Source organism: Pristis pectinata, chromosome 15 (assembly GCF_009764475.1).
Source record: "Pristis pectinata isolate sPriPec2 chromosome 15, sPriPec2.1.pri, whole genome shotgun sequence".
Classification (NCBI taxonomy): Eukaryota; Metazoa; Chordata; class Chondrichthyes; order Rhinopristiformes; family Pristidae; genus Pristis; species Pristis pectinata.
This window is the reverse complement of record NC_067419.1, coordinates 16,652,613-16,673,704: the sequence shown is the minus strand read 5'-3', so window position 1 is coordinate 16,673,704 and position 21,092 is coordinate 16,652,613. Positions and strand designations below refer to the sequence as shown.

The 21,092-nt window shown below is 42.7% G+C and overlaps 2 protein-coding genes across 5 annotated transcripts in view; both read right to left on the bottom strand.

The window, feature by feature from the left end:
• The window catches only part of LOC127578243 (dynamin-1-like protein), a 41,617-nt gene extending 30,671 nt beyond the window's left edge, over positions 1–10,946 (bottom strand). For 2 of the 4 annotated variants that reach the window (XM_052030011.1, XM_052030013.1), the window contains exon 1: positions 10,390–10,946. In XM_052030011.1, the coding sequence (XP_051885971.1) occupies positions 10,390–10,491 (102 nt within the window). In that variant the 5' untranslated portion in view covers positions 10,492–10,946. The remainder of the gene's footprint in view (positions 1–10,389) is intronic. The other 2 variants (XM_052030012.1, XM_052030014.1) reach the window with 1 other exon arrangement.
• Positions 10,947–13,591: 2,645 nt separating this feature from the next.
• yars2 (tyrosyl-tRNA synthetase 2, mitochondrial) lies at positions 13,592–20,550 on the bottom strand. The gene is made up of 5 exons (XM_052029990.1): positions 19,644–20,550; positions 19,367–19,534; positions 18,335–18,490; positions 14,868–15,038; positions 13,592–14,292 (listed from the first exon to the last, which is right to left on the bottom strand). The coding sequence occupies exons 1-5, from the start codon at positions 20,528–20,530 to the stop codon at positions 14,127–14,129; spliced, it is 1,548 nt and encodes a 515-aa protein (XP_051885950.1). The 5' UTR covers positions 20,531–20,550; the 3' UTR covers positions 13,592–14,126.
• Between the last annotated feature and the right edge of the window lie 542 nt (positions 20,551–21,092).

The window sequence follows — 21,092 nt, the reverse complement described above, 5'->3', positions numbered from 1 at the left end:
CATAAAGAAATATAGTTTTCAATTGGTTCACTTCAGCTGGAGAAGAGAATAGCTTTTGGTATTGGTATGTTATTGTCAGTTGTACTGAGGTACAGTGAAAAACTTACAAACGGTTCATACAGATCAATTCATTACACAGTGCATTGAGGTAGTACAGGGTATAAACAATAACAGAGTATAGAGTAAAGTGTCACAGCTACAGAGGAAGTGCAGTACAGGTAGACAATAAGGTGCAAGGTCATAACAAGGTAGTTTGCGAGGTCAAGAATCCATCTCATCGTATATGGGAACCGTTCAATAGTCTTATTACCATGGGATAGAAGCTGTCCTTGAGCCTGGTAGTATGTGCCCTCAGGTTCCTGTATCTTCTGCCTGATGGGAGAGGGGAGAGAATGACCCAGGTGGGTTGTGTCTTTGATTACGTTGGCTGCTTCACCAAGGCAGCGAGAGGTATAGACAGAATAATGGATGAGAGGCTGGTTTCCATGATGTGCTGGGCTGCGTCCACAACTCTCTGCAGTTTCTTGCAGTCCTGGGCAGAGCAGTTGCCATACCAAGCCATAATGCATCCAGATAGGATGATTTCTATGGTGCATTGATAAAAGTTGGTGAGTGTAAAAGGGGACATGCCAAATCTCTTTAGCCTCCTGAGGAAGTAGAGGCGCTGGTGAGCTGGTTGGCTGTGGCGTCTACGTGGTTGGACCAGGACAAGCTATTGGTGATGTTCACTCATAGGAACTTGAAGCTCTCAACCCTCTCGATCTCAGCAGGTGCATGTACACCAACCCTCTTTCCTGAAGTCAATGACCAGCTCTTTTGTTTTGCTGACATTGAGGGAAAGGTTGTTGTTATGACACCATGCTCTATCTCCTTCCTGTACTCCGACTCATCGTTATTTGAGATATGGCCCACTATGGTGGTATCATATGTGAACCTGTAGATGGTGTTAGTGCAGAATCTGGTAACACAGTCATGAGTGTATAGGGATTACAGTAGAGGGCTAAGGACACAGTCTTGTGGGGCACCAGTGTTGAGAATAATCGTGCTAAAGGTGTTGTTGCCTATCCTCACTGATTGCGGTCTGTTGGTTAGAGTCAAATATCCAGTTGCAGAGGGAGGTGTTGAGTCCCAGGTCTCAGAGTTTGGTGAAGAGTTTGCTTAGAATTATAGTATTGAAGGTGGAGCTGTAGTCAATAAACAATCATCTAACGTTGGTGTTTTTACTGTCCAGATGCTCCAGAGATGAGTGTAGGGCCAGGGAGATGGGCGTCCACTGTAGACCTGTTTTGGTGGTAGGCGAATTGCAGTGGGTCGAGGTTTTCAGGGAGGCTGGAGTTAATGCGTGCCATGACCAGCCTCTCAAAGCACTTCATGATGGTGGATATCAGAGCCACCGGTCAGTAGTGATTAAGGCATGTTACCTTGTTTTTCTTAGGTACTGGGATGACAGTGGTCTTCTTAAAATAGTTGGGAACCTCAGATTGAAGCAAGGAGAGGTTAAGTATGTCTGCAAATACCCCCGCCAGCTGATCAGCACAAGATCTGAGCACTCGGCCAGGGACACCACCTGGGCCAGATGCTTTCCTCGGGTTTACTCTCCGGAAAACTGATCTTATGTCCTCGACGGCAACCACGGGTTCAGTTGCACTGGAGGCTGTCAGGGTGGGTGGTGACAAACCTATCCCCTTCTGTTCAAAATGTGCATAGAATGCGTTAACCTCATCAGGAAGGGATACACTGTTATTGAAATATGCTGCTCAACTTCGTTCTGTAGCCCATTATAGCATGCAAGCTCTGTCACAACTGACGAATGGTCTGGGACTCTATTTTGAACTGGTATTGTCTCTTGGCATCTCTGATAGCCTTACGGAGGTCATATTTCGAGTTCTTGTAAAGGTCAGGGTCACCTAATCGGAATGCAGCAGTCCTCGACTTCAGCAGGGAGTGCATCTCCCAGTTCATCCATGGTTTCTGGTATGGGAACACTCGTATTGTCCTCTTTGGTGCACAGTCCTGAACACACTTGCTGATAAAGTCTGTGATGGCAGTGACATACTCATCAAGGCTGGCAGCTGAGTCTTTGAACATGGACCAGTCCACTGACTCAAAACAGTCGCATAGAAGCTCAACTATTTCCTCAGACCAGCACTGCATGACTCTCAGTACTGGATCCTCCCATTTCAGTTTCTGGTCGTATGCAGGGAGAAGCAGCAAGCCTGGTGGTCTGACTTACCAAAGTGAGGGTGAGGGGTGGATCGGAAGGCATCCTTGATGATTGTATACAATGGTCAAGGGTGCTCGGGTCCCAGGTGGGACAGGAGACGTGTCGGTAGTACTTTGGTAACACATTCTTGAGATTGGCCTGGTTGAAGTCCCCTGCAATAATGAAGAGGGCCTCAGGGTATCCTGTTTCAAGGCTGTTGACCACAGAGTATAGCTCATTGAGTGCAGGCTTCATGTCCATCTGGGGTGTGATGTTGACTGCCATCAGGATAGCTGAACTGAACTTCAGTGGTAGGTAGTATGGGCGACACTTCACTGTTTGATATTCCAGGCAAGGTGAGCAGGAGCTCACCAGGACCGTCACGTCCGAGCACCATGAGTTATTGATTAAGAAGCAGACCCCACCATCTCTAAATTTGCCCAAGGATGCTGTGCAGTCCATTCAGTGGATTGAGAATCCTCAGGTTGGATGGCACAATCAGGTGAAGCAGGTGCAAGCCATGTTTCGGTGATACACAGCACACAGCAGTTCCTCAGTTTTCTTTGGTAGGTCAGTCTTGCCCTTAGTTCATCAACTTTGTTCTCAATGGCTTGGAAGTTAGCGAGTAGTAAGCTGGGGAGGGGGGTCTTGTATCTATGCTGTTTCAACCTCACCTGCAGCCCAGCCCTCTTACCACATTTCCGAGGTAAGTCGGTGCAACGCGTCGGTCCTCGAATGGAGCCACCTGGTAAATGATTGCTTAAGGACAGACCTTTTATACATGGTTAGCAAAATTGTCAAAAACTGATTGGATTATCCAAAATAAGAACAGAATTAATAGAAAAAGGCTGAAGTGTTTGTAAAATTGTACTTCAAATATTGTGGAAATCTAAATAAACATTACTTCTGTGCAGCATATGGCTAGCCAAGCTTTCTCCACAGTAACCAACCTTTGGCTTTTTGTCTGAAGACTTATTCCATATCATATACTTGCTATCAATAAGACTATCTACTGCTACCCTAGTATACTGGATGTCTCGAAAGCTGTAATTAGATTACAAATCAGCTGCAATCTCAAGTAGCATAACTGGCTGAACTGCTACATGGCTCGACTTGCCTCAAGTAACTGAACAGACAGATGCTCATTTCAGGCCTCCCCTTTGTATAGTCGAACTGCTTCAAGATATAATTTCACCAATTTCGATACTAATACAATTTTAATTTAATCACCCATTTAAGATTTGGTTAGGCCACAGCTAGAATATTGTAGCCAAATTATACTAAGAGTACGATAAGAATATGGAATAATGCTCTAAGAACCAATGCATTTGTTGGTAGATAAAAGAATGTAAAGAGGTGATCTGATGAAAGAATTAAGAAGTGCTAATCACAGGTAAACTATTTTCATTAATCACTGAACTGATAACCAGATGATATAGGTTTATTTATGGAATGAAGGAAGGTCAAGAGGTTTTCTGTCAGAAAATGTTCACGTCAGACAGAAATATTGCAAGGAGCAGAGTCCCAATAAGCCTGAAATAGTTAGAGGATTTGAGTTTTTTTTTTAAATTTAGGACAATATGGGGAAAATAGGAGGGCGAAGTGGACGTTTCCCCTCGTTCTCCACCACACAATTCTAGCACGCGAGAATGAGGCACCAGCAACCACTGTATCTTTTTTATTGGAACATTTTGAAATAGAGATATCCAATCATTAAACTCACACACCAACATTATAAAATCGTAAATTTGCAGATTACAAAATTACAAGACCTCAAGAGAGAAAAAAAAAATCACAAATGTAAATCTAAATAGTAATGAGTGAGATTAAAAACTGGGATCTCTTACGCTGGATTATTTATTGAAGTCATATTCTAAAACTAGTCGAGCTGCTTCCAAAACCTTCATGTAATAATAATAATCATGAAATGAAAACAGGACGAGATGTGGCTATGAAGATGGCAACAATGTTGCTGTTATTGTGGCAAGTATACAGACATATAAAAAAAATTTAATTAGTCATCACACAGGAATACAATGCCATTCTCAACATAAACAACGTGATTAATTCAGTCATCCTGATACCAAGATACAGATGATGATCTAGAACACTTTGGATCGAAATACCTTTGATCATATAGCAAAACAATCTCTTCCCTCGACAGCATTCGCCATAGGGCATTTAATTAGGCCTCAATGCTGGGTACCCTGGCCTAGGCAAGAAAGCTGATGTTGGTTTATTTATCCTTCTAGTAGACTTAGACAATTTTGCAAAGGCATCATTGGTGGTACCTCTCCAGCACCTTGAAGCAAAATATCCATTACAAAGACCCTCGCTGGATTACAAATACCCGACATATGGACACCTCATACATAGGAACAAACTTTCATAAATATTAGTAAATTCAAACGAAAACCAGTCTTGAAACAAAAAAACTGTTTAAATGTAATTGCCCCACAGGAGGCCATTCAAGAGAGTTGCTTTGGAAATTGACAAGCACTCACTTTCATTGATACTTGTGCAATGATATTCTGTTAAACAATGCAACACCCACTGATACTTCAAGCCCATCGAAACCAGCAGTGAGTGTGGGACATCCTGATTCTGTACCATTGTAACTGGGCAGGGGAAGACAATAAATAAATGTTTGTGTAATTGGCCCTCATCAACGCTATTCATTACAATACTTTGAGGGATGGATACTGCATTGAGTGATTATGTGCATTTTCCAATCTATTGGCAAAATGCACTTAAGGACATCTGTGAAAATGGAACCCGTTTGTAACCTGGGGGCAGCCTGTACAGTGCCTTTAAGGGAGGAAAACTTTCCAAGGCACTTTACAGTTGTATTATCACAAAGGAAAACAGTTTCAAGGCAACATAATGACAATGTTAGAGCAAATGAATAAAAGTTTTGTCAAAGGCATATGTTTTAATAAGAAACTTAGAAGAATGGGTATAGAGGGGCCAGGAGATATAGAGAGGGAATTCCAAGATTAGAACTGTGGCAGCCTAAGGTGTAGCTACCAGTGGGGGAGCAATTAATGTCAGGGATGAGCAAAACACCAGATTCAGCAGAGCATTAGGATTACAGAGACTTGTAGAGCAGAAGGAGATTAAAGGGTTAGGATAAGATCATGGGGGATTTGGAAAAGATGAGAACAGCAAGAGGAATTTGGATAACTATAGATTTATGAAGAGTAGAACAAGTGAGGCTTGGTAGGAGAGTTGGAAATAATTATATTAAGGGATAACAAATACATGGATGAAGATTTCAGTAGTGGAAATGAGACAAGAACTAAGTTGGATGATGTTGGTGAAGGAAAGATAGACCATCCATCACCAAGATGTCATTTATAGTCTGAATGACAACCAAGAGTTGCATGTGGCAGCAAGATTGCAAACAGTCAGGTTCAGTTTTAGGCAGCTACCAAAGAGACGAATGGAGTAGGACATAAAAAAGTTTAACAGCGGGAGTTGGCCAGTCAGTCCCTCATATCCACCTTACCATTTAATAAGATCAAAGTTCATCAAGTACAAACTCAACTCTGCTTTCATGGCTGTCTTTTACCCAATTGCTTACCAACCTCTAAGTCTGTCATAAAACTACTAACATCCACCACCCTTTGAGGTAAAAAGTTCCAGAGACCTGCAACTCTCTATCCTAAACTGGCAATCACTAGTTCCAGATTCTCCCACAGGAGGAAACATCATCTCCACATCCAGCCTGGCAAGATCCTACAGGATCATATACTTTTTAAATCAAGGCTCTTCTCACACTCCTGAACTTAAAGGGACACCAGCCTAGCTTGTTCAACCTTTCCTCAGAAGCCAATCGACTCATTCCAGATATTAGTCCAGTAAACCTTCTCGCTTCAACATATTAACAGCCTTCCATAAATAAGAGGACACAGCATTTCAGATATTGTTTCGCCAGTGCCCTATCCAACTGAAGCATAACCTCAACTATTTTAGAACTTAATTCCCCTAACATAAATGATAACGTTCTGCTAGATTTACTAATTACTTACTGTACCTGCATCCCAGCCTTTTATAACATCCCTTTGTAGTCTCTATATCCACTTTACAACCTACTTTCTTACCCATCTTACTAAATTCATTAGCGATTTATTAACCATACCTTGAGTCTTCATCCAGGTCACTGAAGCCCAGCACCGATTCCAGCAGCATACCACTGTGACATCTTGCCAATCAGAGAAAAATCATTTATACCTAATTTCAGCTTCCTCCTAACCAGCCAATTTTCTATCTGCCTCCAATATATTATCTCCTACACCATTATATTTTCTGCAATAATCACTGATGCAGCACTTTGTCAAATCCCTTCTGGAAACCCATCCACCAAATACCCTTTATCCACAAAATGAACTCCAATGAATTGGTCAAATGCAATTTTCCTTTCACAAAAGCACATTGCCTCTGCCAGATTATCTCGACTTTTCTCCCCCCAAGTGTTCCACCATAACATCTTCAATAATAGCTTCTAACGTTTCCTCTCTGACAGTTTGTGGTAGGGACAAAGCTGCATGTAGGCGAGAAACAGGAGAGGGAGGGCCAAGGACGTGCTCTTGGGGCACCAGAGAGTGCAAGGGAAGAGAGGCCGACAATAGCGATTCTCTTCCACTGGTTAGATGGTCAATGTTGGAGGAGTGTGTAACCAACCATGAGAAGCTATAAACGAAACAAGAAGAATGAGAAGGGTCATTTTTGTCACAATCACACAAGATGTCATCATTGACTTAGCCATGTCTGCACTGTGGCAGGGCAGAATCCTGAATGAAGGGATCCAGTAAGGGCGAGAACCTGACCTGAACTTTCCATATTTTCCATGCTTGACCTGACCCAGAAGTATCTGCAGAATATTGCATCTAGAAAGTCATTACGAGCCAGGCTTAACATTATGCAAAAAATGCCCCTTATTCATCCCAAACCATGCACAACTCTCTCTATCCCCACCTCTCCAAATGATGGGCAGATGTTGGCAATGAGGTAAACTTGAAGCTGATACCCAGGAAAGTGCTTCCCCATCCCAAGGGTACATCTCTTATGAATAATCTTGCGTCAGCCTTCTCTCATACTGAATAACAATTCCTAAAGTCCACTTCTCCACTGTTCAGCAACATGGGACCACACACAAGTGGTTCCATTCCTACCCATCAACATTCCACAAATAAACAAAGACCTGCACACCAGAGAGATCCATGTTTCTAGCCGTGCTGTTCCAGTACAGTTATGGCCCTGGAAACTCCCTGATATCAGGATAAATTTAGTCCGACTACTTACCACCCAATCAGCCACTCCCCAAGCATAAAGAATGGTAGCCATCAGTGCTGCAAGTATTCACTGATATCATGCTTACCCACAGTCTGATGCAGTTCCCAAAACCATGTCACCTCTAGCCTTCTCCATAGCCTTGACCCAGACACAAGGCAATTCCCAGTAGAGCACAAGAGTAGCTCCTTTTGAGTGAACCAAGGAACCCATCAATGGTGAGCACCATGGGTCTAAAGGAAAACTCTCCAGTAACTGGATATAAATTGACATATAGGTGATTATATAATTCAAAGTCACTCACCACACAACATCACCAATGAAATGTACTTCTTCGGGGAAAAGTTCTCAGCTTGTTACTACTTCAATGATCTTTCCTAAAGTTAAGGGTTGGTACTGTTTCCTGAAAATTCCACAGCACTACACTCCATTTTCTTTGACAATGATTCTCCACAGAGGAGGTCAACAACTTTGATGCCTGGACAAACAAATGGCTGGTAACATTTATGGCACAGATGTTTCAGGAAGTGATCACACCACCACCAACTGGAAGCTTAATGACCACTCAAAGATACTATTGCTACAGGAGTCAGGCAAACAAATATATCTGTGACAAACATCGTCAAGGATGCCTACCATGCTGTCCAATCCTTTTTCTCTCTTCTACCTTCTGGGAGAAGATACAGGAGCCTGAAAACCCAGACAGGCAGACTCAAGAACAGCTTCTTCCCGACTGCTATCAGACTCCTGAACCAATCACTTATTTCACATCCCCTTCTGGGTGGTGCTGCCACGTTCTCAGACTCTTAATTCGACCTCTCTTGGTTATTCTGTTATTGACACTCTGTCATTTCTGTTTGCACAACTTCAGATTGCATCACTTTCTTTGTTATATTTATTACTAACATGTATACTATTTACTCTAATTTCATGCAAGCAAGGAATTTCACTGCAATCTGGTATATATGAAAATAAACTAATCTGAACCTGAGTAACTCACCCATTGAACTCTTGAAGCCCGTCACCAAAGCTCAAATCATAGTTATTATAGATTGATCACAATTTCCTGATACACACAGCCTGATAAACTGAATGGTAGCTAGGACAGAGCAATCCATTTTATCCACCCTAACTGTTCCCAGCCACTACCCCCATCCTTTACAATTTACAATCATGTGTTAAGGCTGATTCACAGCATAAACTGTAGCAAATTAACAACTTAGTTCAAGGATACCACCTTCCCCCACACAAACTTTAACTTAGAAAAACAATTAAAACATCGTTGAAGGAACATCATTTCCAGGTTCCACTCTAGATCTCAGACCATCAAAACTGACAAATCCCTTCATAACTTTTAAAAACTCTAACAAAGTAAGGGCTTTCAAAATTTTGAAAACCCTTACTTTGTTAATCTTCAAAATGTGGTCAATTAGAGATGGCATTACTCACACCCAGAGAATTAAAAACAAAAGGACTCTTCTCCTCTCAGTTTGAAAATGATCCATCCTTCAAATCTAGTTTCTCTAACAAATGCTCTCTTCTATTGATACAATATACAGGCAAGGAAATGTCTTCGTATAAGACAACAATGCCTTGTGCTGTTTTTCCCATCACTTCCCTTAACCTCAACTTTTCTATCTGCTCCAAATGAAAATTTCCTTCAGCTAATCTTTGACTTCCGTCATAAACTCTATTCCCTTCTCATTGGGAGACCCTCGTAGCCTGCTTAAGGTGAATAAGACATTGTGTCTGATTTTGAAGTGTGCTCCAAAGTGCACATCTTCCAAATTATCAAAATTAGATCCTCTTTTTTAGTTCTAAGTTCTAAGCTACTTCAGCCTTCTGTCATTTACAAATTTCTGTAGATATATGGTGGAGAGCATTCTGACTGGTTGCATCACAGCCTGGTACAGAGCCTCCTTGTACAGGATTGCAAGAGGCTGCAGAGGGTTATAGACTCAGCCAGCTCCATCACGGGCACAATCCTCCCCACCATTGAGGTCATCTTCAAGAAGCAGTGCTTCAAGGTGGCGGCATCCATCATTAAGGACCGTCATCATCTGGGACATACCCTCTTCTCTTTAATACCATCAAGGAGGTGGTACATGAGCCTGAAGACCCAGACTTAATGATTCAGGAACAGTTTCTTTCCCTCTGCCACCGGATTTCTGAATGATCCATGAACAATATCTCATTATTCCTTTTTTTTTGCACTATTTATAGACTTTTATGTCTTGCACTGAATTGCTGCCGCAAAACAACAAATTTCACGTCATATATCAGTGATAATAAATCTAATTCTTACTTCTGTCCACAACAACTTTGATTGCTGCAATGCTCCTGACTGCCTTCCACTGCCAACATTCCACAGAATCAACTTGTCAAAAATCCTGCAGCTTGTTCTCTATCACACATTGTCCTATCAATCATCTTGTCTTCACTAACCCACACTGGTTTTCTACTGACATCAAGAGATAATGCCACAGCCATGATCCTCTATCTTATCTTCCAACTTTGACCTCACTTTACGTCACACTATCAAAAGGCAGAACCTTTAACCATCTCTGCCCTAAAACCTCGTTCCCTCCAGTCTCCTCTCCTGCTCCTTCTCCATAATTGGACTGCTCTTCAATTTCCCCACCCCCATTGTTCTACGAAGAGCTTCGGGATATTTTGTACATGAATCAGGCTGGCTATACAGTACAGCTTGCTGCAAGAGCAAAGAGTGAATGAAGAAACTTGCACAGAAATCAAAATACATTAAGGATGAAAATCTGACATTTTACAAGCTGGAAACACATTGCAAGGGAAAAGAGCAGGTGAATAGTGTGGATGTGTACTGCCGCATGGGACCGATGAGCGAGTGAGTGGGAGCCGCAGCTGCCGCCCGTTACCTGTGTCCCCACCACCACGATCTGCGGCAGTTGGATGATATCGGCTCCCACTGTGTTGAACACTTCCTGCAGCTTGTTAATGACCGGAATCAGCGCCTCCATCGCTGCTGCAGACAGAACGCCCCGACCGACACCTTGTTCCCTGGCCAGACCGCTGCGTCTCTCGTCGACCGACCGCTAGTTGCCGAGGGTTCAGAGCGCCTCCATTGCCGGCAGCAAAGCCGAACACCGCTCAAGGAGAAGCACCAGGCCGCCGTCAGAGGCCGGGGGGCAGCATCGTCACAACGCATGCGCGGGAGGGGAGGCCGGATCGCGCACGGCATGATGGGCGTCTTCGTTCAATGACGCCAGCTGAGGAGTGAACTACAACTCCCATCTACCCTTTCAAAACCGGGCGCTCTGATTGGTCCCCGTGGGGGGGACAAGTAAAACTCTGGTGATCCGCTGTCCAGTTGTTGGAAATCCCAATGGTTCGGCATCAGAGGCTAACTCCTGCACTCCATTCAACAGACCGCGGCCCCAGCTGAAATTATCTGCATGGATGGCATGCAAAACAAATGTTTACATAGCACCTTGGTACATATGACATAATAAACCAATTTACTTTAATCTTTAAACTCCTAAGAGCCCTGTTCCGCACAATCCCTTTCAACTCGCCCAGTTCTGAGTACAGCACTCCCTTGAAACTTACTGGTTTAACTGGAAAATTTATTATGTTACTGTACTGTATAATATTCTGTAAAAAAAAATTGAATTGCATTGGAATATTCATTGAAATAACATCCAATAATGTGGAATAAATAAGAAAACTAAAGGTGCATTTAACAAGGATAATAGTGATCATGGATTACTATAATGAAAATCACAAGGGTCATAGATAGGGTTAATACAAACAGTCTTTTTCCCAGGGCTGGGGAATCAAGACCTAGAGGGCATAGATTTAAGGTGAGAGGGGAAAGGTTTAAATGGGAACCTGAGGGGCAACCTTTTCACCCAGGTGGGGGTCAGTATATGGAATAAGCTGCCAGAGGAAGCAGTTGAAGCAAGTACATTAACAATATTTAAAAGGTACTCAGATAGGTACATGGACAAGAAACATTTAGAGGGATATGGGCTAAACAGAGGCAAATGAGACTGGCTTTGATGGGAATCTTGGTCAGCGTGGACCAGTTTGGCTGAAGGGCCCGATTCCCCTACTGTATAACTATGACTCTGGACTTGTGAGAATTTATAATGGAGAATAAAAAAAAGGCAGAGGATTTAAACAAGTATTTTGTCTGTTTTCACAGAAGAAACACAAAAACTCCCAGAAACACTGGAGAGCCACAGAAATAGTGTAACTGAGGAAGTGAAAGAACAAAGTATTAGTAAAGAAATGCTACTAGAGAAATTAATGAGTCTGAAAACTGATAACTCCTAAGGACCTGAGGATTTAAATCCAAAAGTTTTGAAAGTAGTGGTGGATTTTCCAAAATTCTGTAGATTCTGGAATAGCTTCTGCAGGTTAAAGGGTAACAGAAGTGACCCCACTGTTTAACAAGGAGAGAGAAAACAGAGAAGTACCAGCCTGTTGGTCTGACATCAGTAGTTGTGAAATTGCCGAGTAAATTTTTGGAGCTGCAGGCTGACATTTCCCTGGGTCCTGATGGGCTGAAAAGATGTGGCTAGTGAGTTGGTTGATGATTGATTTTCCAAAATTCACCGTAGTCAGGGAAGGTTCCATTACATTGAAAACAGAAAATGTAATTCCTTTATTCAAAAATGGACATGTGAGGGAAACAAAGCAGGAAATCACAGGCCATTGAAAATAAAAAAAAACTGCAGATGCTGAAACAGAAAATGTTGAAAATACTCAGCAGGTCAGTTCTGACGAAGAATCTCCAACCTGAAACATCAACTCTGTTTCTCTTCCACGGATGCAGCCTGACCAGCTGAGTATTCCCAACATTTTCTGTTTTTGTTTTAAACTAATGACTAGTTAGCTTAACATATGCCAAAGGGGAATGTTGGAAGCTATTACTAAAGAAATAGCAGGGCACTTTAAAAAAAATCAACATAATCAAACAAAGTTAATGCAGTTTCAAGAAAGGAAAATCATGTTTGACCAATGTATTGGAGTTCTTTGAAGAAGTAACATGCTGTGAATGGAGGGGAGCTAGTGAATGCATTATCATTAAGATTTCCAGAAGGCATTTGATAAGGTGCCACCTAAAAGGTTATTGCAAAATAAGCTCATGGTATAGGAGGTAACACATTGGTGCGGATGGAAGATTGGCTGGCTAACAGGAAGCAGAAAGTAGACATACTTGGGTCATTTTCTGGTTGGCAAGATGTAACTAGAGTTGTGACACCCGAACAGTGCTGAGGCCTCAAATATTTAACAATTGATATAAATGAGTTGGCTGAAAACACCAAAAATAAGGTTACTAAATTTGCTGATAACACAGTAATATATACAAAAGTAAGCTCTGAAGATAAGGAGGCTACAAAGGGATACAGACAGGGAGAAAAACTCATCCACTTGGGTGACACACCAGGGTGGGAAGAGATGAAACCCTCTAGTAAAGTGTGTGATTGGCAAGGAAGGAGTAGGAAAGACTAATTCTAACAGAGTTCTTTTCCTGACAAAGCACTCGGAGCATGGTCTTGTTTTAACAAACACCTTATTTTGTCAAAAGGATTAGCACAAGACCACATGGCCCAATCATTGGCACCAATACCACCATCCAAGTGAGGAACCACAAAAATGTCAACTCACTTGCACTGTGATGAACACTGATGACAGCTGGACTGACCACCACCTGATCCACACTATTATTGCTATCAGACTATCTCAAAGCATCAGCATTAACAGAAGTGTCGCCACATGCTCTCAAAGACCCCATAATGATAGTTTTCTCAAATGGTGCCTCACATACTATTGACTCCCAGACTACCAGAGCCACAAGGTGTCCAGACCTTGTAGGCTGCCCTGAAGTGGTTTTTCCACCAAGAGCCACCTGATTACAGTTAACATCCTTCAGTTTTTCTCAAGCCGGACACCGGAATAGTGTTTGGGATCTACAGCTCCCAATCCCACCGCTTATTTCTTACAGTGAATGAAACCAAAAATAAAAAGCTCTCATGAACCACTATGCCTTTTCCTTCATTCATTTCCTTCCCAAATAACAGTCATTGCAGCACAAAAAATTCCAAATATAAATTAAAAATCACATTTTAATTTATTTCATATTTAATTGCTGTAGAGCTATTTTCCTCAACCCTATGAAAATTTTGTACAAATGAAGCTTCACGTAAATGGACATCACAATGGACACCTTAATGACCTCTCTCACTCAGTGAGTATAAAAGTCTATACATAGTACAGTGGCTGCATGAAATAGATGGCTGTAAGTGATCTTGAGAGCTGATTTTACAAATCAAAAGTTTGAGAAAGGTATGTCATCAAATTCTAATTCAGTGCCACCATCCAGTCAGAGAATACAATTTTTTCATGGTTATTTTACAACTTGGTTAAAGATTTCAATTACTAACTAATATATAAATCTAATTCTACTGTATAATCCCAACTCAAAAACATTCCAGCATAATTCTAATTTAGCGCATTGGGATCAAGTTTGCACATCAAGGTCTCTGTTGCTCACCTACATTTACTTCAGTGAGGAAAATGTAAAGCACCAGATGTTTCATTTTGCATATAACTTATAATGACGGCAATACACCATGAACTATAATGCCTAAATTACCAGATTGAGCCATTTTACAATGTGATAATTTTTCTTTCCAACTCTAAGCAGTGACAGTCCATTTGTCAGTATATGTTGCTTCAAAACCAGCACTTGTTCTGGTTCTGTCACTCGCAAGTGATTAATCCAAATTCCACCATCTGTAATCATCTGGTACCTGGAACAGAAGAAGAAAGAAAAATTCTTAGTGTAGTTTGGATTTTCAAAAGTATTGTTCCTTCAGTCAACCAACTTCTATTTCAAATTATTGTTTGCAAGAGAATTCAACAAAATAACTGTATCAAAACCAAAACTATTGCAGAGCTAAAACTACTTAGAGAGATTGACACTGACATGTTAACCATTCCCACTCAAGTGGATAATATTATAAAGAACCGTAGCATTTGATCATTGTTCCAGCTCAAGTAGGTTTGTACGGCACATCAGTGACTTGGATATAAATCCAGCTCAACCTTTCATCGTAAAGTTTCTGATGAGTGTGGATCACATAAATGGTCAAAAATAAAATCACAAACTCAAAATGTACAGCTGAGACAGAAATATTTTAAAATAAGAATCCTTAATGGACTGCTATAGAGCTGAACTGTCAAAATGCATGGCACTAGCAAGGTTGGAAAGAATAAATGATGAGGTCATGTTATACTGATTTCCTTAAGAGTTACTTTGCCCCAACAACTCCTGAACACAAGCATTTGCCACCTTATGTTATAAAGTTCTGTGTTGGAGACATACCCTCTGGGACCATCTGGAATAGCATTGGCTTTGCGGCAAAGATCCAGCACCGTTGTACCTGGCTCAAGCAGATTCTCAGAGAATGATGCTTCTTTAAACAATTCTTGTAGCTCTTCATCTGACATAGTCTCCAGTGCATCCATACTGTTATGATAGAGTGCATTTGTGCATCTGAAAGGAAAATCCATAAAACTGAACATAGGCAGTGGTAAAATACAGAATAGGATTTCATACACAAGAAATTCTGCAGATGCTGGATGTATCTAGAGCAATACACAAAAAGTGCTGGAGGAACTCAGCAGGTCAGGCAGCATCCATGGAGGGAAATAAACAGTCGATGTTTCGGGCTGAGACCCTTCATCAGGACTGGAAAGGACGAGGGTAGAAACCAGAATAAGAAGGTGGGGGGGCGGGGGAGGGGAGGAGCACACGCAGGCAGGGGCTAGATGAGATCAGGTGACAGGCGAGTCCAGGTGAGAGGCGAAAAGTAGTGGGATGGGGAGAAGATGTAATAAGCTGAGAGGAGATGGGCAGAAGAGGCCGAGGGCTGAAGGAGGAATCCGGTAGGAGAGGGCAGTGGACCATGGAATAAAGGATGGGGGGAGGAGAGGAGATGGGCAGGTCATCAAGATGGGGGAAGGGAGCCATGAGAATAGGGGAAGACGAGGGGGTGGGGGGGTTCCATTGGAAGTTAGAGAAATTGATGTTAAGGCCATCAAGTTGGAGACTTCCAAGGCGGAATATGATGTGTTGTTCCTCCAACCTGTGCCTGGCCTCAACGTGGCAGTAGAGGAGGCCATAGGTAGACATGTCAGTGTGTGGAATTGAGGTGGGTGGCCACCAAGAGGTCCTGGCTGTTGTGGTGGATGGAGCGAAGGTGCTTGACGAAATGGTCACCCAATCTGCGTCAGGTCTCACTGATGTACAGGAGGCCGCACCAGGAGCATCGGATGCAATAAATGACACCCTCGGACTCACAGCTGAAGCGCTGCCTCACCTGGAAGGATTGTGTGGGACCGTGAATGGTGGTGAGGGAGGAGGTGTAGGGACAGGTGCAGCACTTGGTGCGATTGCAGGGACAAGTGCCAGGGGTCATTGGTGGGGAGGGACGAGTGGACAAGGGAGTTGCGGAGAGTGGTCCCTGCGGAAGGGAGGGAGTGAGGGGAAGACGTGTCTGGTGGTAGGATCCTGTTGGAGATGGCAGAAGTTGTAGAGAATGATGCGCTGGATACGGAGGCTTGTGGGGTGGTAGGCGAGGACAAAGGGAACACTGTCCCTGTTAGGTCGGTGGGGGGCGGGGGTGAGGGCAGATGTCAGGAGGTGGAGGAGATACGGGCAAGGGCAGCATTGATGGTGATGGAAGGGAAACCCCAGTTACTGACAAAGGAGGACGTCTCTGCTGGCCTAGAATGGAAAGCCTCATCATGGGAACAGATGGGGCAGAGGTGGAGGAACTGGGAGAAGGGGATGGCGGCCTTATAAGTGACAGGGTGGGAAGAGGTGTAGTCAAGGTAACTGTGGGAGTCAGTGGGTTTGTAGAAGATGACTGTGGTTAATCTGTCTCCGGAGATGGAGACAGAGAGATCCAGAAAGGGGAGAGAGGTGTCAGAGATGGACCAAGTGAATCTGAGGGCAGGGTGGAAGCTGGAGGCAAAGTTGATGAATCTGAGGCTAGGGTTATAGGCTGAATTGTACAGAAAAGTCATAGGTTTAAGGTTGGCAACCACACACATTATTAAACAAAATTTCTCCCAACCTGCGGAACCATCAACCAGCCAAATCAAATTACCTTTTGCTCAGGGATGCCCAAGACCCCATATTGAAAACTCATGGCCATGTCTCCCCCCCACCCGATTCTGAAAACAGATTGCTACCTAGAGTCAAGCTGACACTTCGATAAAGAAGCATAACTGTGCATAACAGGGTGCAAAATGGGGAAAGTTGGGGGACAAATGATACCAGGGAGATTAAACACAGTTTATAAACAAAGGCAGTGAAAACTCTTTGCTAAGATCATAAAATCACTTTGGAAAATACATAACAGTTGAATCCGAATCAAATTTATTATCACTGACTTGTATGACGTGAGATTTGTTGTTTTGCAGCAGCAGTACAGTGCAAAGATATAAAATAAATCACAAAAAATAAATAGTGCAAAAAGAAACGGAATAATAAGGTAGTGTTCATGGGTTCATGGAACGTTCAGGAATCTAATGGTGGAGGGGAAGAAACTGTTTCTGAATCATTGAGTGAGAGTCTTTAGGTTCCTGTACCTCCTCCCCAATGGTAGTAAGAAGAAGAGGGCATGTCCTGGATGGTGAGGGTCCTTAGTGACGGATGCCACCTTATTGAGGCACCACCTCTTGGAGAAGCATATGAAGTTTTTCAGGAAAGTCTCATGATCTCCATCTTTAATGAAACTTATGTCATCAGATGATGGTGGTGCATCAGGAAATAAGTAGCTGAAAATATTGCCTAAAACATCTGCCTTAACAGTAAAAATGCAATATAATTAAAAAGGTATCAGGAAATCAATTCATATTGCAAATATCCTGAGTTGGTATTGAGGTCAACCATAAATCCAGTGGAAGAGTAGAGTGTGCCACCATCATTTGTCTAACGTGTCCACAGAAACAGGAATAGCTATATAGCGCTCGCGGTCATGGCTAATCTGTGACTAAACTTTTCCCTAAATTACTCAACACCCCTGATTAACAAAAATATCAATTGACGATATCAATTGCCATATCGCAGCAGTATTTCTGTATTAACTCATTTATTAACTTTACTTCTGAAGATTATGACTTTAGTCCTTAACTTTTCAATGGAAATAATTTCTCTCTCTTTACCACACGAATTCTTATTACTATCTTCAAAACTTCAATCACCTTTTACTCATCTAAACTCCAGAGAATATAGCTCCAATTTGTGTCAGCTCTGTGTTATTTAATCCTTGATGTTGATGTAGCATTCTAATAAATTCATGCTGCACTCCTTAATATACCTTTTCCATATATCCTTTCCACTTGCCTCCAGTTTAACAGTCTTCATGGCAAATCAGCTGCTAGACAGTCTTCATTTCCGGCCTCTATTAATCAAATGTGAACAGGGCCCAAGGCACCATTGCTTTTCTGCTGCCATAGGTGTCCCTCTGCCAGTCACTGAAGCTTGAGAACATGTACTACCAGACTCAAGGACAGCTTCTATCCTATTGTTATCAGACTCTTGAATGGACCTTTCATACACCAAAAGATGAACTCTTGATCTCCCAATCTGCCCCTGCACATTATTTGTCTACCTGCACTTTCTCTGTAACTGCAACACTATACTCTGCATTGTTTTCTTTTTACTACCTCAATGCAACTATGTACAGCTTTTAGTTGCATCTTGGTAAATGTGCCAATAATAAACCAATACAACCAACTATCACTTCCTAGGGGTTTGAAAAACAGATCCTTAATACTCACCTTTTGGCAGATTCTAATCCTTCTTTTCCATGAACCAATTTTGTGACTTCTGCTGCTAGTCTTTTCTGGGCAATGCGCTTTCCTGGATCTTTCTTGTGATTGACCATAATGCTTTCAATCTCAGGAAGTGGGATGAAGGTAAAAAGCTTCAGATATCTAAAGAAAAACACATTTAAACCAAATGATAGAAATAAGTATGTTTCATGATAATAAAATTACACATTGTTTCATCCAAAAGCAACGCTTTACATTAGAAGGAAGGCAAGTCTGATATCATATCTATGCTAGTAGAGAATGGTAAAGGTACAGGTCATATACACCTGTTGAAGACCAGAGACAAAAAAAGGGGGAAAAATATCAGGGTACAAATTACACTTGTGTACTCAGGGAAAACACCCTGATCAGCCATCCATTCCCCTCACTTTTTTCTCCCCACAAATTCTGAAATAATGTTCCTCATTTGTTAATGACCACTCAAAATAGGTGCAACAATTGTTGCAATTTTATTTCTAAAGAATTATTAAAGCATACAAAAAATTATAATAAGGTAACAGCACCATGTTTCAAACTGGAAATAGCCAGGTACCCAAGTGGAAACTGAGCCCAAGCCATTCTTTAATTGTAAATACTTCTGAAATGAGAAATGGTTCTTTCAACACCATCTTAAAAAATTATGAGTGATGGAGGGTGACAATGGAAGCAGAAACTACAGCAGCCCACAAATGACATTTTTAACAGACTTTTAAGTTTTTGACAATGCTGGGTCTACATCTTACTGAATACTGTTGTTTTGAAACATTAAGAACCAAGATTTGTTTGCATGTCGAATATTAATAAAATAACTGTTACTTAAAAATATGGAAGGAAATGTAAAAGAGGCACTGTGTTCTAACCAATCTTCTAAACCCAACTTGGAAGACAAAATCCAACAACTGTCTTGGTTAATAAATTGTACTGTTTGTGTGTTGTATTTAAGCATGCAAGCACATAATTTTTTAAAACAGCCCAAAACTTAAGAAAGAAATAACTTGCCTTTCTACACTTGAATCCGGTTGCCTCACAAAATACTGATAGAGTTCAAAGGGTGAAGTCTTGTTTCGGTTTAGCCATACCGCATTTCCTGCAGTTTTCCCCAGTTTATCTCCTGATGCACTGGTCACAAGTGGTACCATGATGCCATAGACGTCTTGACCGGTCACCCTACAGGTTCATAAGTTTTCTTTTCAATAAAACTACCAGCAGAAAACAAATCCATATCAACATCTAGACACTTGCAATGAAAAACGTGTACAAGAGAGATTTGCTTTACTTGCTAATGAACTCGTATCCGGACATAATGTTGCCAAGTTGATCGGTCCCTCCCAGTTGGATCCTACAGCCGTGGTGTTGATATAAATGATAGAAATCGTACGCTTGAAACATCTGGTAGGTGAACTCGGTGAAGCTCATGCCCTCGGGGCTCTTGAGGCGGGCCTGCACACTGTGCCTGCTCAGCATGGTGCCCATGCGAAAGTGCCTCCCCACAGTGCCGATGAACTCGACCAACTCCTTGCCCTCATACCAGTCCGAGTTGTTGACGACGCTGACCGGGCCCAGGGTCGTAGCCTCGGCATCGCTACAGAAGCAGGCGCGGTGGTTGCGGAAGACGCCGAGGATGCCCTCCTGGATGCTCCGGGCGTTCTCCCGCACCGTGTCGGCGCTCACCGCCTCCCGCTCGCTGCTGCGGCCGCTGGGGTCGCCCAGCCGAGCCGTGGCTCCGCCCAGCAGCACCAGGACGCGGTGGCCGGCGCGCTGGAAGTGCAGCAGCCCGACCAGGGCGAGCAGGTTGCCGACGTGCAGGCTGTCGGCGGTGGGGTCGAAGCCGCAGTACAGGCCCTGCGCGCCGGCGGACAGCAGCCGCTGCAGCCCGTCCGCCGCCGGGAACACGTCCTTCAACAGGCCCCGCTGGTGAAGCTGCGAGATGTTCCCGCCGCTTTTCCATCGGCTCCGGACTCGGTTGCCGGCCCTCGCCGAGGCCGAAAGGAAGGATCGCGGCGCTCTCAGTAAACCCAGCAGCGGGGCCGCCTGCACCACGGCCGCCGCCATCCTGGTAGCCTCCCAGTGACGTCGCGCAGCCCCGGGTGCTCCAGCTGGGCCGTGTGGGGCAGCAGAGGAATGCAGTGATGAATGCTCTTGGACAAAGATTTTTAAAAGCATTAATAACCGGTTACCAGCAAAACTACTCTCTATGTGAGAATTTAGTCCATTCAACAAATAGGTTTTAGATCATGGATCTTTCCTTGCCTTTTTAAATTGTAGTCACTTGATTCGTTTCTATTTATTGGCTTATATTGCAATCTCCTCCAAAAAAAACATGTTCAACCTTAAAATCCATCCATGGCTCTTGTTCTGAAGAAGGGGTTTTCAACCTGAGATGTTGAATCTGTTCCTCCTCCCATAGATGCAGCCTAATCTGCTGAGTATTTCAAGCGTTTTCTATTTTTATTTTAGATTTCCAGTATCTGCAGTTTTTTTTTCACTGGCTTTATTTATTTTATTTGCCGATAGTAATGCGATTTTCTAGTTCAGGTGGATACCAGTTCGTTCTCCTGCAATCCTTTCCCTATAGTCACAAAGTTGCCCTTGTCACATTTTTATCCTGCACTTCTTAGTTTCTGCACAACTTTTACTGTCTTTGGGTGTCATTCATTCTACAGTGCTGTTATACATACTGTAATTCATCACTTCACATCTGGGTTCTTTTCATAGCATTTTAAGT